The 20,010-nt window shown below is 40.0% G+C and overlaps 1 protein-coding gene across 1 annotated transcript in view; it reads left to right on the forward strand.

Moving 5' to 3' along the window:
- cntn5 (contactin 5) overlaps window positions 1–20,010 on the forward strand; it is a 66,434-nt gene that overhangs the window by 38,749 nt on the left and 7,675 nt on the right. The window contains exons 8-17 of the mRNA XM_084674375.1: window positions 1,646–1,748; window positions 4,492–4,673; window positions 5,894–6,030; window positions 6,220–6,349; window positions 9,836–9,980; window positions 13,946–14,073; window positions 14,479–14,654; window positions 16,933–17,053; window positions 18,349–18,507; window positions 19,794–19,943. Coding sequence (XP_084530501.1) covers window positions 1,646–1,748; window positions 4,492–4,673; window positions 5,894–6,030; window positions 6,220–6,349; window positions 9,836–9,980; window positions 13,946–14,073; window positions 14,479–14,654; window positions 16,933–17,053; window positions 18,349–18,507; window positions 19,794–19,943 — 1,431 coding nt within the window. The remainder of the gene's footprint in view (window positions 1–1,645; window positions 1,749–4,491; window positions 4,674–5,893; window positions 6,031–6,219; window positions 6,350–9,835; window positions 9,981–13,945; window positions 14,074–14,478; window positions 14,655–16,932; window positions 17,054–18,348; window positions 18,508–19,793; window positions 19,944–20,010) is intronic.

Below are 20,010 nucleotides of genomic sequence, written 5' to 3' on the forward strand. Positions count from 1 at the left end.
TACAACACACTGCAGGCACATCACAAGTTTGATATTGAATCTCCTCTGGCATGAACCAGTGAAATATAGAAAATGCATTAAATGCGAAGGGCTGCTTTGGAGCCGTAAATGTGTAAAATGAGATTGAATTTGAAAAGTTCTTTGCAACAAACATCGTAAAATGTATTGTGTACAGACAGTGTATTCTTTTTACTGCTTGGTTTTCATCTCCATCTCATGACAAGGTGTGCCAAACAGCTGGTTCAATATGTGGAATGTGAAATTGCGGTTCGCCAAATGTAATTTAGACATTGGTCATTTGTCTAAGTGACCATCATTCAGGTACTGTATATTGTCTGATAAGGTCAATGTGAATTCATGAGTGGTGCTGTTGCAAACATGCTCAAGCTTGCCAGCTCATGCAGTGTTTGTAGTAGTATTTAAAATGCCTAAGCAAAGAGATACACTCTCATGTAAAATTCATAACACAATCTCCCATTTAATAAGACGGATAATGGTAATTAGGTCCTGGATGGCATTGTTTTCCTTTGTTATTTGCTCTATGCCATATGATATTTCTTTGTTGCAAATGGATATAGATGGACCTTTAAAATACAGTTGAATAAACAAAGACACCATGTCCCCTGGCTGTGACAGACGGGGGACAACTGATTGGCACTTAATTGTTCTATAAGCTTGGAATCAGTTTTATTGATTATTTTACAATATAGACAAATAATATTTTCCCCTGTGACCTTTTGTGGCACAATTTGTTTCTTTTAATTGGTCATTAAATATAAATACTTATATCTGAGAAAACATTGGATGAACATGGGATGTTAATGGTTTGTTGTGCCATACATCCATATACGCAGCAACATGGTTTTAAACTAGCTGCTGTAGAGCTGCTGTGTTATGTAACCTTCAGGGCTCCTCAGCTCACTTTGACTAGCAACAGCCTGTGACAAAGTGCTGTATGTCGAACAGAACAAATAAAACCTAGGCTTCACTGTAAATCCCACTCCATCCTTTTCTGTTGTGTTGCTATACATGCACAACGGTACCAATATACATGGTGGCTTCAGAAAAAAGGGAAAAAAGTAATTTAGAAAAAATGTTTTATTCATCATTTCTTGCATTAAGTATATGTCATTGTATAATGTTTCGTCAACTGCATTCACTGTGCTGGTTTTCCCCAAGAAACTACGTAATTCATAAAAGTGCACTTTTTGTTAATCTGGGGCACACTTTCTTTGCTCGGACACATAATTAATGAGGATAGTGTAACAGAGAGCGATTGGAAGACAGCAAGGTGGATTATTTGGCATAAGCAGCAGACGGTGTGAGTAATGTGCAGTCCCAGACCGGTGAACTGCATGATTTAGTGTGCCGTGTGCGCTGCGAGACCGGAGCAGGCCTCTTAACGCCAGGACACCTCAGGCACTTTGGATCAGCATCTACAACCCGGTGCACTTTGTTTTCTGTGTGGCTGCATTTTTGGCCTACATCTGTGCTATTGGAAGGGATTGGGTGGGAAAGCTACAAATAGTGATTACAGTAAGTAATTTTGGTCTCGGTGTGACAAGTTAAAGGTGGGTGCATAGGTAGTGTGAGCTTCTGTATCCCCGTTCTGCGAACTTAATTCTCTTTTCCCTTTGTCATCTAGGTATAATGGGAGAATATGAGCCGAAAATTGAGGTGCATTTTCCTACATCTGTTCTGGCTGCTAAAGGAGTGACTGTGAGACTGGAGTGCTTTGCCCTGGGGAAGTAAGTAAGCAAGCAAGCAAATCCTTGTGGACATACATTTTTATTATTTATGGTAAAATTATAGAAGCCTCCAGATACAGCACCACTTTCACTGGTGGGTCATCATTGGTATGGCTAACACCCTTCTCAAGTAATGTTTCAGACATATTCTAAAATCTGTGTTATCTCAACCAAATGGGAACCCTGTGCTCAATATTTTGATCCACTGAAGGACCACTATCCCTCTAATGCAGAAATACTCTTCCGGCTGGATTTTGAATGACTATAGAGCACTGCAAAGCATCATAGCTAGCCTCCTTGATGGCATGTTAGAGCTTATAGGATAGAAATGAAGAGGGAACTCAGCCCCAGGGAGCAATGTGTTCTGATAATAGAGAGCCAGTAATATGCCCGTGTTCGCAGGGTGCTTTTAATATCTGTTATGTGTGTGGAGGGCCAAGGTTAGGTCTTTGAAAAATGAAACTGGCCACCACTCGTGCAATGCCAGGAGGGAAAATAACATTTGTCAGCAGCATTGTGTCCAGGGTACTTGTTCATGGTTGCTAAAATTAGTCATCCTCGCTGGTTTCTTGGTTTAAAAAGTAACCTGAAAAGCAAGGTTGTACTGTAGTTTTGTGTTGGTGAATCTACACATTTAAGCTTATTGGATAGACTGCATCTCTCACAGTGTGAAAACGTTGATAATGTTATAGCTATCTTGTTTGAAAATGTTAATTCAAGAATGCTAAAAATCCTCAGACGATGATGACAAGAGAATAAGTGAAAGACTCATCTATTTTTTGGTTCATCTCTTACTCAAAGCTAATGTGTTTTGCATAACGCAATGCAATTTTCATTTCACTACATAATCCTGTATCATCCCTACTTCATTGTTTATCATTATTTGATATGAATAATTCATTGCTGAATCCCATCTTAAGTGCAAACAGCTTCTAATATACGGAATTGCAAGGAGCTTGTAATTGTTTACAAAGCTTTCAAGGGGCTCCTTTGGAGCAAAAGTCATTTACAATTAATTATCAGCATTAGAATAATGAGTCATTTCCTAAACATATAGACATAGTGGGCTGCACAGCCTCATGCCTTACTTATTCCCATTAGAATAAGCAGAGGCTTTAGGAGACTGAGCAAACAGACAAAGGTATTCAGACCAAACCCTGTTCTCCCATCACAGGACTAATTTGGGCATTATGGCTTTCAGTCTGATGGTGATCCTAGTGACTTACCCCCTTACCTACAAATGAATGATTTATCAATTCACCCTATTAAGAAATGTCAGTCTTTATATAACACTGCAAACAAATTTTGATTGGTTTTGTTTTCCTGTCGATCAATATGTATGATGGCCCCTCTAGTGTAGACAATACAGAGTGTTCTTTGTGTGGAAAGGCCACAGCATCTACATTCAGACACGGCAAACTGAAGTGAATGCCTTGCAACAACAACAACAAATGTAGTGTGGGTAACTGGCAAAGGCACGGCAGTTCAAAGCTAACTTAACTTTTAAGTTGTTTGGCTTTCTTTCTCAGGAAGGTATCAAAAGGTTTACCAATAGGTCGAGGGAGTTCATTATTTGATTATATCACAATGCAATCTCTTCAGAATTCAAACAAATGGATCAGAAAGAAATGTCTTCTTTTGAATGGATTCAGCTGTGACTGGATTCAGTTGTATAGCCAGTTCTATAGACTTGCAGACAGTATAATAGTCTACCAGACACAGTACATGATCTCTCCTGTTGGAGATTCATCAACTCAAATATTCATTGAGTACCTTAAATTCTGCTTTACGATGTTACATGATATACTTTATATCTATAAAATGTAATTTTATAATTTACATTTAGTTTGTTCCTCCCAAAAGAAAATGTTTAGCACTAAGACATTGACCTCCCTGGTTTTATGACCAGGTTTCACCAGCATTACATAAGGATTGAAGATATCCCCTGCTAATACCGGTCCGAAGGCTTTTTTAGATGTTAAGGCTGTGCTTAATACTGAACGTGCTTTGAATCCCAGTAAGAGAACATAACAGCCAAGACGCGTACATGTCCTTGCGAATTTACAGATAAAAAGCTATGGGATGTAACAATTTCATCACAGCTGAATGATTGATGGGTGCACTGGAGGTTTCCACGATGTCACATTTCCATCTTTCTGAGACCTGTCAACCTGGGCTGTCATACAAGTGCAGCACTGATAAAGTGTAGTGAGACATCCTCTGTGTACATGTACAGCCCATCTGTCATGAGGATTCATAGGGGGGATATCACCAACAAACACTGATGAACGACACTGGTCTAACACTCATCATGAAACCAATTCTGACCAGAACTGGTGACCTGATTTGAATATACTACATGCACCTGTGCAAAACGTAATGACATTCTAAAGTACACCGCTTTCACTGGAGGTAGTTTACTCATAGCAGACAGCGTCTGAAAATTATATCAAATTCATCACAAATTGCTAATGATGTTGATTGATTGAAGTGCACTTGTGGCAATAGTCACTTGGATAGGGTTGTACAAGTGATTAATTATTTAGAGAACCATGATATCAGTGAATGGATGCAAAACCCATGCTACAGTACAGTATACTGCATGTATTATTAATAGTGCACTATATTTTCCCAGCCTTCCTTTACAGTATGTTGAGGAGTGTTGGTACAGACTGTTCTAAGTTTACGCCTCAATTCCCTGCTCCTCCTCCACCCCTCTCCCTCCTCCATTCCACCCACCAAGTCCTGTGCCAACTATCACATGGAGGAAGATCAATGGCAACATTCCCAAAAAGGCCCGGCTTCGAAAGTCCCAGGCTGTGCTGGAGATTCCCAACATCCAGCTGGAAGACTCAGGGATGTATGAGTGCAAAGCAGAGAATCCAAGGGGCGGCACAGCCTTCAAAGGCCATCTTCAGGTCTACAGTAAGTTTCATTTGAGATTTTTATCACAGCCCTGGCTAAATTCCTCTGCCTAACCTATTGCTTTTTATTGTGTTTTTGTCCCAGTCTGTTCTCCATCTCAGCAGTTTCACTGATAAATATGTATACGGCTGTGATACGGTTTGATCTTGGTGAATCTTACAATCTTTATCTATAGATGTGTTTTTATGCTAATACGTTGGACACCTATCGCTTCACTGTCAAGAATATATCCTTTATAGTCTTGGCAAACATATAAAGATACATTTGTCACTTTCAAGTAAGTACTTCATTCTAAACAAATCAGTATAGACACATAATGATTAGTGTCTTTCATTTCCTGTTGACCCAGCATGATTCATCCAAAAATAAACTTGGTTGGAAACCTTTTAGTTGAAAGAGATTGGTTGCAGTAATGCAAGGTCACATGTCCCCACATGTGAGTGGTTTGCCGGAGGAGTCTGCAGCATTTATGTCCCATCAGAGCTCCACATCATCCTGGTCTGTCAGGACAGACAGGAGGCCTCCATTGAGCTAGCTGAACTGGTATGCGAGGCACGGTCTCCTCTACTCTTTGCATATGCCACTTTCAGTGTGATAGCTTTTTTTTCTTGTGGTTTGATTGAATGATTATGGTCAGGAAGGTCCCTCTCACAATGAAGGTTCACACAACAGCATGACCTGTGCAAATTACATTCACCGTGAGCCTGCTACAAATTAGGCTCCCCTTTCTCTCTGTGATGTACGGAGAATGGGAGTTGCCAGGGAGTACAGGGGCCTTGGAATCATGTCTTCCCAAGGCTGAGGCTGTTCATTATCTTGGCTCTGTGTGCATGGTATGAGCCCTGGAGATGGGCGGGAGGAAGAGCAGGCACCCAACCAGAGAGGTTTATTGCCATGGGCCGGGGCAGTAACTCAAGGAGGCATTGTCTTTGGTAGAGGTTACTCATGCTGTCCTGCCATTGACTGGGTTTGAGATATGTACTCTGAATGAAACACAACAAGTTTGAACTGTAAAGCAAGAACTGGAGATTGGATGTACACTCCTTTGTACTGTATCAGGATTATTTGACATTCAAGTAAATTAGCTACATGATGTCATGCTGTGTGTAATGTACATTACTGTGTTGTACTATCTATGTATATGCATGTGTTTTAGCTGTGTGTTTGTGTTTGCATCCACTGAATATGTTTCATTTATTTCCATGTATTTTTCGTTGAAGCCTACCCACAATGGATCAGCATGATTAATGACACCCAACTGGATAGTGGAGATCGTCTCCAGTGGGAGTGCAAGGCCACAGGGAAGCCCAGACCCGCCTATCGCTGGCTGCGCAACGGTGTCCCAGTCACCCCTCAGGTACTCACACAACGCTGCTGTTTCTGAACAAAACTCCATGATGCATAGGTATGTTAGCTAGAACCATAGTAATGGAGCTACAAATCACAAGAACAGAAAATACTGCATACATACATTATGTTTCCCCTTCCCTGTCACTGTCCAATTGTTTTCATGCCAGTTATGAGTTAAATATTATTTTTGTTACAGAGCAGAGTGGAAATGGTGAATGGAGAACTGGTCATCCAGAAAGTGCAGCAGGCAGACTCCGGAATGTACCAGTGCGTTGCAGAAAATAAATACGGTGCCATCTACTCCAGTGCAGAACTCAAGATCTTAGGTATTTATCCATTGTTTGTAGATTAGATCTGACACATTCCATTCACATTCATAATTTCTGTTCAGACAGACCTTAAAAAATACCTCACACAGAAGCCTGACACTTCCTACTTTGTTTGTGTTTGTTATTATTTGGGTGTTTGTCAGGTTGACAGAATGAAGTGCAAAAAGTAATCGGCTGTTGAACAAAAAACCCTTTGTTCGTAAATGTAAAATAACCAGTTTTTCCACTTGAGTTTGCATCTTCACAGTATAAACAATGAATGTCTAAAAGAGTATTGACATTTTGACACTGAACTAGACAATGGCGGATCGAGCAGAGAGATAGAAATGTAGAAGAAAAAAAACAAACCTTGAAGTGGGCCGATTGGCAATCAATGGTCCCTGATTTAAAAGTGACCCAAAGAGTTGTTGGCATGAATAAAAAGGCCCCCTTGTGGGTGATATCCAATGAGGTGCCTGACTGGATCACAGAGTAGCACAGAGCAGTGTGCCCTTAGCCAGAGGTACAATGGAAAACAATGACATGCTCAAGGGGAAAACAACAGGGAAAACGCTTTAATTGTGTTACGATGCTTTAAATCAGTTATGCTTGTAAATCCTTGGATTTAGCTATTTTTCTCAGCATAGTATAATATATGTGATTTTGCTTGATATCTCTGAGATCCGCTGTGTAAATGGCTTACAGTTTCCACATGCAACCATGTACAAATATAATATGCTGGTTGATTTAATGGTTTATCTTGACTAACGAATGAATAAGGAGCAACACCTCCTAAAGAATCCTCTCAACTAGGGCATATTTTTACAGGACTTGTATTCCTCCTGGTAATTCCTCTGAAAGGAGTGGTGCTATTGATTGATAATGCAATAAATACACATGACCATGTTAAAAGAACACTTAAATCAAAACATTTGTTCTGATCTGGTTTTCTTCAATCCACCACACAATTTATATTGTTACATTCTCACACTTAGGTAGGTAAAAGCTTCTCAGAACATCCAAATAGATATATCCTTCCATATGTATGGTGGATTATTGGAAAACAATTGTTTTGAAATGTAGGGGGTTAAATATTGGCCAAACAACCTAAATTAATTTGCCTATGGTTTAAACAAAGATGGGAAACTGAACAGTGTATTAACATGAACCAAATAATGCCAATAAAAATAGAATTACTGTTATTTGACTCTATGGGTTAAATCAGAGCAAGAATGGTCAAAGTAAGGTTAAATGAAATCAACATTTAATAACATTGCAAAGGGCAACCCATCAGACCACTATTTGACCCTTATTTATCAACATATGACTAGCAATGCCATGTAAGTTACACAATGGGGTGTGAGAGCCATCAAGTAGAGTCTGGCCAGAAACTCCAGACTTTAGCATATGAGAGGTGGGGGCAGGTTGACACCCACCCTTACAGAAAGAGCTGCACTACCAAAGAAGACTTTATGTTGTGAAACTGTTCTCACTTTAGACAGTAACTGCGTGAATCCTAAGGCCCTAAAGAGCAGACAGGAATCAGACTGCACCTCCATCCTCCATTCCTTGTTGATGCACTCATTTTCTCCCTGTCAGCTCCAATACTGGGACACATCTGGTGACACATGTGTTCCCTTCTTCTCCTTTGCTGTGGGTCAGTCTGATTTATTATCTCTGTTACTCGCTCTGCTTCTTCAAATGAACCCTATTGCCTTTGTTTGTGAACAGAAACTATAGAAGCTATAATTGGGTGAAATTTTACATTCATTGTATTGCGCTCACGCTGTAGATGTGTTTATGATGTTATACACTGTCTTAAAATAGATGCAATCATGAGAACTATTACATGGGTAGATTCAAGTGAATAACTGCTGTGTAGGTTTGCAGAGATGTAGTGTCTAGGGCACCATGAAGACCTAGATTGTGATAATGTTTATCTAAGATGACTAGGAGATGCAAACCCCCTCTTCCCCAGATCTACAGTCAGAATGATGATATTTGGAAGCTGGTGATGAATGTTCTGCTAAGCATGTCCCCTGGGCCTACCATCCCAGTGACCTGTGTCCTTTGTGAGATGTCCACAAGCAAATACTATCAGGACAGATTACATGGCTAATAACACTCTGCAGATGAGCGATAACTGGAGGCTACGTGGGGACCTGGCTGAACCACGTGTGTGATCCTGTCCCAGATTTAGCTCTGTGGGTATGGAGACAATGAAGAAGGGAGGAGGGGTTGGGGGAGGGGGGCAGTAGGGGGAGTGTTGCCATCAGCTGCAGGGCAACTTTTACTATTCATTTTAAAACAAACAAAAAAACCCACAACAAGTGCTTTGTTTTATTACTGTTGTCCATGTCCAAGGGGATCGATGCCTTTCAGGGGTCTGCCACAGGAGACAAGTAGAGGCTTGCTGCATGCGTGGCAGTGGGGCTGGCCACCAGCCAGAGTTGGCATTGAATAGTCATCATGTATAACATCCCCTACACAGCATCACTCAACATTTAAATAATGAGTTCTGACAAAGCCTTGCAGCGTATAGATGGCCCTAATGTCTAAAACAGCTGTAACGCACATAGAACAGAATTCACACCAACTGTGGATGTTTCCTACACTGTTCCCTTTGCATGGTGCTTTGCTGGACAAGTTAATTACCGTCTTCTTTTGCAACTATTGTACAACTTAAGTGCGAGTAAAGTGGAATTATGAACGTGAACTAAAATACAGTGCATAGAGAATGTGGGTACAAATATGATGATGCAGTCTGTCATTTTTGTGTTATATTCCAGACATCTTGATATTTTTGACACTTATGTAAAGGGCATTGCAATTATGTGTCTTAATTTGAAGACCTGCTGTAGCTGTAGCTAAATTTAACTCATTTGTCGTCCTATTGCCTCCAGATAGTTAGGATTATTGGAGTTAATTACTTTTAAATGTTAAAGTTCAGAAGGTGGAGGTTGGATTTTTTTAAATATTTTTTTTACTTTTATCATACTGCCTGAATGTATTTTACCGCAGGTAGAAAAATCTGCCCAACTATAGTGAACTACACTGACTCTCTAATTAGCCTACATGGCAGTTCAGTCTGTCCTTAGAATAACTAATACAATATTACAGTTGTGAATTTGACATGATTACATGTTTTCAATGTCCTGTACACATTTTGTGTACATCAGTGTTCTTTGGGGTCAATTTGACCCCATACTGTTTTAGCTGTATAAAACATATTGGAAATATCATCATTTTACACACATCTGTTTGAATGTGAGGCTGGGCAGACCCATCTGCCAGAGCAAATAAAACAGAAGCTTGTGCATTTTTCCGGTTCCCAGGTTGTGTACTTGTACACACATTATGGTTATTTAATTGTGTGTTCCAGTTATGAGGTGCTGTAATGTTTATTTTTTAGATGTGCCCTTAAGTACATACACCTCAATATCGGTAACACTATTAGTATTTCCTATGATAATTCACCAACCATTGTGTTTGTCTTCTCTACAGCATCAGCCCCAATCTTTTACTCCAATCCTGTCAGGATTATTGCTACGCTTGGGAAAGATGTGTCACTGGAGTGCAAGCCCAGGGCATCACCCAAGCCAAGGATAATATGGAGAAGAGGAGACCGAAGGATACAGCCCAGCAGGAGGTAATGAATGCACTACTGACATTAAGACCTGTTCTGCCTGTAGACAGGACACATGAAAAGAGAAGGTTTACAAGCACATTTCAAAAGCATATCATAAGAACACTTCTAATGTTAAGGGATCCTGGTATATTTTTGAATAGGGTGCACACCATGGAAAGAAATTGTTTTAAAAATGTGTTGAGTATAGACACAGAAAATATGTTTCCAATTGATGATTCCTACGGTGACACATGAAAAGATGTGTCGTAATGGTATAATTTAATAATAAAGTGAATTGCTTACCTAAAATCAGGATTGTGTACCAAAGTAAACCCTGTTATGTTGTTGTTCTAGTTGAAAACCCTTAGAGGAATTGTTTATATGTCTCTTAAACAAGTCTGTATCTCACTCCAATCTCTAAAATTAAGTGTCATCTTCTGAAGAAAAAACTCAGGTGTTTCCAATGCCTTTGAGGCAGTTTTTCATACCGTCTCAGGGACACTGGCAATTTAGGGCCCTGTGATTGCATCTGGGTTTCTTGTGCAGTTTGAGGCATCATCTTTTATGAGAAACAACTCTCCATAGCGCTCCAGAGGGGGTGAGCAGGGTTGTGGAGCATCAATCAACTGGAGCGACAGCGAGGAAATTATCACTCAGTGCAGTGCATCCAGAGCTGTGAGTGAGGGAGCAAGCCCTTTGTTTAGCAGCTGAAATGTGGCGATCCGGTCAACACATCGGTAACAAGAGCAGCCAGTTGATTATCATTCTGTCTGATTTGAGTCCTCCCACTAAAACACTCAAACCGACTTGCGACACACAGTTCATTTTAAATGTGGGTGTCACAAAAGATGTTGACTCGTGGATCATTTGCCATCTTCAAGGATCAGCAAATAAGTTTCTGCGTTTTGCATTGTAATGTATTTGTTGGAGTGTGATTTCTTTGACCTGGCTAGTGGCTATTTTACATTAACTGCCATCTGTTGTATTTTCTTTTCCTGATTATATTTCTCTGGTCCCTCTGACTTGAAGCGATATCAGCCTTGTTTTGCAACAAAGTTGCTAATTGTAAGCATCACATAATTATTTGCCATCAAATACAAGCCTGCTGCACATGAACAGCTTCCAACTCTCTTACCAGGCTGTATTAAACCCAGCCTGTGATATACAGTACTTTGTTTTAGTGACTACAATTAAATTGATGGGTAGGGATAGGCTATTGACCAAAATAGTGACAAATGGCCAGAGTTTGTGTATAGCTGAAATGTATCAGAGATACTATAATGTCTGACTTCTATTTGCAAGTCCCTTAAATGTTTCCTTTTTGTATTGACAACATAAAGATTATGTAATTGTTTTAATCAACGTGTATCTTTTCTTTAATATAGAATTATCCAAATATAACATTTTGTATGAAGTGGTTCTGTAGTTAGGACAGATATTTGGGGTATATTTTTACTTATCACTGAATAAAGGGAGAGGATCCTTCTCTCGACTTGACCAGGATAGCTTGACCAGAATGATTTCAACAAGGATTTTCCTGCATTAACAGTAGAAAAGAAAGACCTTTGTGGATGGAAGGAAGTTCAATTCTGGGATGAGCAGGGGTTGAATCGAAGCAGCTCCACGTTTATCTGGCATTGACAGCTGTGCTGACTTAATGAAGGTTTGTAATTAACATGGATTTCCGCTAATGTTCAGAGCTTTTGTCTCGTAAATGGAAAGTATTAATCCCATTAGTCAGAGACTATGTGGCAAGCTCAAGTGAAACCGAAGCATATTTTTTTTAAGAGAGATAGACAAAAGGATAGCATAATTTGTTAATTTCATGGAATGTTCTCAAACATTATCAAACATTCTTCGTTTTTACCATCTTCTTAATGTACTGATTTTTAAGCTTTTCTTATAAACCCTTATAACACCAGATTCAAAAACTTCATATGTACTAAATGCTATTAATGGTCATTCTTTTTTTGATAAGATATATCTTGGTTTTTAGATACATTACTTTTATTTTCCTCAGTCAAGTTAGACCATTTGCATATATTGTATACCCTACGGTGCACATTGTCTGTCCTTCCGGTCTCTGTGTGCTTGTAAGTGAAGTCGTTTCGTAATTCCTTCTGGCTGCAGTTTACTCTAAGATTTTCTGTGTGTGGCTGTATCCTGCTCTGCTTTTTGTCTAACTTTGGGGTGGGTATTTATTTTTGGGGGGTGGGTTTGTTTTATTTTTAATAAAGATGATTACTTAATAAATATTCACACTACGGCCGATAGCATGTGGACATTTTATACACAGGCACCTGCTTCTTGAACTTTCCATTCCAAAATCATGGACCTTAAAATGAAGTTGGTTCCCACTCTGTTTCCAGAACTGCCTCCACTTTTCTGGCAAGGCTTTACAATAGTCAGAAAATGTATGCAAGTTTTGCTTCCATTTAGCCACAAAGCATTAGAAGGTTGGCCACTGGGTTTCCCGACAGAAACACTCCAAAATCTTGTAGACAGCCTTTTCAGAACAGTGGCAGCTGTTCAAACCGCAAAGAGAAGGGCAACAAGAAGGCCATATTAATGGCCATGGTTATGGAAATGGGATGTCCAACAATCTCAGACAGCACAGGTTATGTGTGACGATGAGGTGTCCACTTCCTTTGTGTGTATCATATATCTTCATCCTCCAGAACCAGTTCAAATTAAAAAAATATTGATACTGAACATAAAAGGATTTTACCATAGACACTAAGGGAACTTAGACTAACCATAACCTTGATCTTAACTCTTCAGTAGATACTTCTTCATATAGCTGGATGCTTACTCTCTCTCTTTCCAGTTCCTTGGAAGGATGTCAGAAACTCCGTTACATCTTCCCTTCCTGGTACCCAGTTGACAAGTTGGAGAAGTTGTTAGCTACTGAATACTCTATTCTTAGCAATTTCGTTATAAGTTGCATAGTTTGACTGTATTTTCATAGCAGGTGTTCTCCTGAGCATAACGGGGAGGAGGGTGGTGTTGGTGAATTCAGCAGGCAGGCTACTAGTGGTAGTTATATTATAGTAGATTTGGTTTACCTCTTCATTACCCTTGCCTCTCTCCAGAGGACAGCTGTGTGATACGCTTGTCTTGCTTTGACAGGATTTTGCATTCTATAAATTGGATGTACGGTAACAGTTGTCAAAGTTTGACACTCCCAGTTATGCAACCACTGTGTGTGTTACATGTATAATTGATTCATAGCTTCTTTGAATATACATGATCTCAAATATGCCTAGTTCATGTCAGATGAGAAAAAGAATGCATAAAGCTACCATTCAGTAGAAATTTGTGGACCATACTTCCCTGTTTACAGTACTTGCTTTTACTCATTTAAAAGTGTTACTGTATTTATTGACATTGAAATTGTGTGATTACTTGGGTCAAATGAAGGCTTTTGGATTGTTTAAGTTTGTTTTCTTTCTTTTTTCTTTTTCCTGTTGAATTTACATTTTAAATTGAACCTTGTTTACGAATACTTATCTTTACTGATAGCATCTGTTGAGTAATCCGCTTCCAGATAGGACTATTTAATACTATCAGCCGATCAGGATCATTAATTAATTTAAATAGTTGATTGATCTTGTACAGATGGCCAAACATTTGTGTTTCAGTGTTCAGTCTCACTGACACAGTACCCTTGAAGGTTATAAGGAATATTCACTTGCCAACAATCCTCAAAGAACTTAGTGCAACTTTCTTGTCAGAAGAAACTTGTCAAATCTATACAATGTGAATTGTTTAGACCCCCCGAAAAAAAATTAAAATGCCTCATGTTCCTAACTAAAAGTATCAAACCCTTTGTCTTTTCAAGCTGTTCTGTTTGACCTTGCACATACTGTATATATGTACGTGAATACTATTACAAACAACTGAACATTCATAAAATGGTGTCCCAGTAATTTACACATGCATTTGTTTCTTATACCTATATTGATTTTTTGTGTGCTTTCTGACAGGATTATGCTGTTGCGGAACAACACTCTGAGAATCGTTAACTCCAGCCGAGCGGATGAGGGGAACTATGTGTGCCGAGCTGAGAATCAGTTTGGCTCAGCAGAGATGACTGCCATGCTGTGGGTAAAAGGTAAGTGATGCCCACGGGGCCTGTATTTTCTGCCAAATTAGCGCAAGTCAACCACCAGCAAACAATCCCTTCTGTCGTCCCTGCCCCCTCCGCACACCTCTGCCTGGGTGCTCGGAACGCCACCGGAATTTATTGGGGTTGTTCGACCATGAAGTTAGGGCTTTCACATTCAAACGTCATTTCACAAGGGCACACCTTGACTGTGTTAGGGCTGTCACATAGATGTAACATTCACAGTCAAGATCAGAGGACCCCAGAATGTATCGGACAAAGTTGATTGTTGAGGCCAAGTGAAGGTTGCGTGATTTGTGTGATAATAACCATGTCTTTTTTGCTGCTGCTCAGTATTAGCCTTGGGTAGTCTGATTGTTGCACCATGACAGTGTAGCAGTGTTGTGCTTTCAGAGGCCATGCGTGTGGAGCTTAGTCCCAGCAGAGTGGAGGTGACGGTGGGGGAGAGCGTGGTTTTGAGCTGCAAGGCAAAACATGACCCATCGCTGGATGTGGCTTTCCAGTGGCTTCTCAACCAGAAACCTTTAAACTTCCAACAGGATGGCAACCACTTTGAATACATCCAAACAGTAAGGGACTACCATTTATGTAGATTCAATTGTACTTTGTAATGGCTACACATTTAGCAACAATTTAGAAGGTTACTTATATTGGGCAGTTATTATTGATTGAACAGACGATCGATTTTGTACAAAATATACCTTACCTTCATGCATGCATAGTCACTGCTCTGGTTCAAGAAAGGTGTACAGTATAGTTAATGATTTTAGGCACGACTCGTTGCACCGTGCAGACTTGTTAAACTTGAATGAGAATCAATCTCTTGAAAGGTCATGCGACCCCAGATGTCATCATGATTAAGAACCTGCAGTAGAACACATCGTAATGCTCATCAAAGTGAACAAGAACCCACAGATAAGCACGGAGCGCATGTTAGGTCGCTGCTGTGATTTATACCCCCTAAAGCATTAGTGGGCTGCTAGATTGAGGAGATGCACAAACCCTTCACAGACAATGCTGACCATCTCATGAGTATTTTTCTTCTCCTTTATTCAATCTTAAAATGGCACAACTGAATTTGTACATTTATTTGAAAATGGAAAAGCAAGCTTTCTCTCTAAGAAGAATGATGGGAGAGATTGAAACCCTCTCATCTTTTTGTATGGAAATTAGGAGGTAAACACAGGCTCCGGCAATTGATTTGAGTGAGTGATGAGAAAAACCACAGACTGAGCCAGACAAACACATGCACATACACACGTAGACACAAGCACATGTGTGCATTCTCACACACACACTCATACAAACAAACCGAGCATACAGTATGCAACTTTACATAATTTAGACTGTAACTTGTGTTATTTCAAATGAATTCAATTTGGATGGACAATGGTTTATCTGTACAATAATAAAAACGAGACCTCTTGTAGTTTTTTTATACTTCCCCCCCCTACCACCTTAATCGTTCAAAAACAAATAACCTTTGCATGACAATTGTTTGCATGGATGATCATTTCAAGGCTTTTCAGTACTTTTCTGCCTGCACAAGTTAATAGTCTTTCTATTTCTCGTTCTGTAATTGGAATGAATTGGCCTGCCTACAGTGTAGTACCTGTCAGAGCTAACACAATTAGTTTTATCCTCTAAATAATGGAATATAGGCATTTTTTCTTTTTTCTGCAGGCAAATGCTTCAACACTGTTACCTCCAAATCAGCACTTAGCGAATGAGTGAGATTATTAATTGGGAAACCCAAATGTAAAGGATGGCATGTGAAATGGGATTCATAAAATAAATTATAAATTAATACGTTTCTGCGAAACAAATTATGAAAAGGAAATGCAGCTCAAATAGTGAAGTTAGAGGCAGGCTGCTTGACAGAACTGATTAAAGGAATATTTTGTTGTACTTGAATTATGTATATGCATTTACTCCACATTACCAATTCCCTCTTCCTAAGTACATGTGCTGTAAATAAGGTTAAAAGAAATGTAAAATATCTTACGCAGTATAATAAAGATTGAATCTTTTTAAATGTAATATGTTCTCTTTCAATAGTTTCCTAAATTGTAATATATTTGTCAATATATATAAATGTTATCTTAAGTGAACAGTACATCAATTACCATATAACTACATAGTATCTACGTAACAACCAGTATTATTAACATGGTTACAAATGAATTGTCATGTAAATGCGGGTTAAAGCAATTACAAGGCTATCAGAATTTTACTATAAACTATGTCATAATGTATACAGCTATAATCATACTTGTTAAAATGTAAGTCCTCGTGTCAAAACAGTGTTATTACCATAGTTTTAACTTTAGGATTAGGTTAGGGTTAGAATATTGAGGAAGAAACTGAGCACACCCTCACTGATGAACGCCCAATATCCAGTATTCCTGTGAAATCCCACTGTCTCCCCACGAGCGCCTGAAGTGAGCTGTTGAAAAATATGACATTCCTATCCTGGTCTGTCCTCAGTTAGAATCCAAACCCCGGAGAGACAAAGCATTTTTAGTGGCAATGCTCTACAGGCACAGAGGACTTCGACTTGATTCATGGTCTGTAATTTTAATCAGGTTATCTGCTAAACAGCTGCCTGTAGACCTTGAATTGTTCCCAGTCTTGCCTTGGGCGTTTCTCATTTCAAGAGACAGAAAAAAACACAGGGGGACTGAAGGAGAGTAATAGCGAGCAAGCATCAGAATTTAACAGGAATCTCTTAAGCCCCATGCACCTGTATGGTATATACTTGAAGGATCACATTGCTTAGGTGTCAAGCACACATGGATGTTGGATTTCTCTCTAACTTTTCTGTAACACTCCCTACTTGTCATGCAGCAGTCCTCAACGGTGGACTTGATGATAAGGAGCATTCTGCTGAAGCATGCTGGGAAATACGGCTGCCGGGCTCAGACCAGTGCTGACACGGTGTTTGCGGAGGCAGAGCTGCTTGTTAGAGGTGAGCTTGTTATGTGAAGGGGTCTCGTTAACTCTTGTTGGTAGTCATATGCCAGCACTTAACCAACTTTGACACGGATTACCCATGGAAGCGTCACTCAATATCATGTCTATGTGTTTCAGCACCAGGCAGGTCAGGAGTGACTGGCATTGTGCTGAAATCGGCCTCATTTTAGGGGAATAAGGGAAGATGGTGGAGGTGGTCAGGTGTTGAAGTCATTTCAACTGTTGACCCAGCCCAGACCATTTGAGTGGCTCAGAATGTTACTGCTCTTCTCTCTCTAAGGAGAAGCCTTTTTTTACATGGGTAGAATATGGTTCTTAAAAACAGAAAGAGGAATTTACTATTTTAATCTTTGAGGATAACATCACGTATGAAACCCCAGATCTCTTAATACTGTCATACTGTATACATGTACCCAATTAGACCAGGATCTGATTGACCTCAAAGATTCTTAGCGAATTTGCATTGTTTCAGTTACATGTGGTTAGGCTGTATGACATGTTTGTCATAATGGCTGTTTATAATAATAGCAGAGCCTATACAGGAAAGTTGACTTCATATTCCTCAATTTTTAAACAGAGGTCCTTTGCTGCTCTACCCACAGTGACACACAATGCATATTAATGTCTTAAAATGCTAATCTACCTTTCAATGCAACCTTTTAATGGGCCCTTCTTGGGGACACAAAACATTGGTTTTCATTGGGCGTACCAGCTGTCAGCTTTTCATTTACAGCTGTTACCCCTAGAGCCCTCAGACGTTTGCTGCACTTGCAGATTACATTTACTTCTGAAGGCTGAGGTAAACATATGTTTGGTTGTTTCAAACAGAGGACAGTCTGCCGCGACACAATCATGCTCAACAGAGCTGACAAACCGCCTCAGAAAAGCCAGAGAGAAAGCAGTAGCCCTTAATCAGCATGTAATCCTTGGCAAGAGATCTATGTCCGCCCAAATCCTGGTATGGTTAAGTAAGTCGTTGTGTTTGTGTTTGTGTTCCGTGAGATAACAAGAGGGAAATGTATTGAAGTCTTCGCTATAGATACCTAATTTCGCTGCTCCCTGCATACTCGCGTGATTGCATGCATGGATTTTAATAGCAGCCATGCGTGTTAAAGACATGGTAATGTGAACCAGCTCATTCGGTATTCATTTAAACAGCAAAGGAGATTGGGTTGCTTTTCTTGTCTGGTGGGGTGTGTGCAGCCGCATTGAGGTCTCGCCTCAGTGGTCCAGCTGTTTAGGTTTGTAATTTAGTCTCTGTGTCTCATGACCTTCTTCTCTCCCCACCAGGTCCCCCAGGACCCCCAGGAGTGGTGATAGTGGAGGAGATCACAGACACCACCGCCACTCTGTCCTGGAGTCGTGGGGTGGACAACCACAGCCCTATCAGCACCTATAATTTACAGGCCCGCAGCCCATTTTCATTAGGCTGGCAGACTGTCAGAACAGGTAATCAATAGAAAGGAAAATGTAACCACTGGATCTAGGGGAACGGGGGACTTGCTGTGGCTAGAAGTCCACTCAGAGGTCTGCCTCTTGCTAAATGTCTAAGGCACAGAGCTGAGCTAAAAAGTGCAAGGTCACTGTTACAGTAATATATTACCGAAAATATCATTACGTGTTCAGGTGAGTCTGAATATAGTGGTACTAAAATGTATTTATTCCTTTTGACGAGTCTTCTAACTCCCTCAGCAAAAAAAAAAAAATTCTTACTCAACACTGATGCCAAAAATCTGAAGTCAGTTTCTTCTCAAAGTAGCAAGGGTTTCAAAAAGTTGGACTGTTGTCCTCGGTTCAACTGTCATTTTATGTTTGAACTTGGCTGTTGTTCAATGGAGATTAATGAAAAATCTGTTGAGCTCATATTAGGTGTCAGTGGTTGGAATTACATGCAAAATCATGTCAAAGGGTAAAGGAAAATTAACCTCTTTTGGCAGGAATTACAAAGCAGGCTTCTGTTCGTCCAGAGTGCTATGGGTTTGCAAATGTGCTGCACCAAGTTTTTACTTGACTGTCAGGCTTTATTTTTTGGTTCTTGACAGCTAACTCATCTATTACTACCCTGAAATGTCAAAGGATAATAGCTAGCTAAAATCCTGTAAATTATGTTTACGTCCTGCAAATACTGGGAATGGTTGAGAATACAAGTTCGTATGACCTGATAATGATTCATCCCTACACACACACACACACACAAATATACATAATATCACTCTCTTCATTACTCCTCTTACATCACATCACAGCTGTTGAACAACATTAATGGTGATGAAACACAATTAGGGTCTCGGTGACACATTGTAAGTGGTGAACTTGTTAAGATTAGCATGAACCAAAGGGGGCTTTTAGCTTGCAGGCCTTACAAACAGAGTTATCAGCTCATGTTTGAGTAGCAGCTTGAAAGAGTGGCCTCTTGGTAATGTGCATCGGATGATAAGAGGTGGCTAGCAACAGACCAGTCTGAACATATGGGGAATAGTGAGCTGAGCCAGTGAGAATCTGCCAGCTCATTTGTGTTATGAATGCTCTCTCTCGGTCAGCTATTCATTTACAAGATGCGGATATAGGCTTATCCACACATCCCTGCTTTACAGAGACTATCTCTGAAATGGTGAATACAAATATGACTGAGTGAGTGCATAGCCAGTACATTAGCCCATATTCACTTACATATGTATTACTGCGATATAGGGATTGTCTTCCATAAGTCAGATACCATGGTTTCTTGTTCACAGACCCAGAACCAGTCATAGGGGACCTAGAGTCAGCCATGGCTGTGGACCTCAACCCCTGGGTGGAGTATGAATTTAGAGTAGTGGCCAGCAATGCTATTGGGACCGGGGACCCTAGTGCTCCTTCCAGAGGGGTTAGGACAAAAGAAGCAGGTAAAAGTCACCCGCCACAGAAAAACAGCTTGGCTAATCTACACCCAACTATTCTGTTAAGGTTGTG

Source organism: Hypomesus nipponensis, chromosome 15 (assembly GCF_054491055.1).
Source record: "Hypomesus nipponensis isolate SF chromosome 15, ASM5449105v1, whole genome shotgun sequence".
Lineage (NCBI taxonomy): Eukaryota > Metazoa > Chordata > Actinopteri > Osmeriformes > Osmeridae > Hypomesus > Hypomesus nipponensis.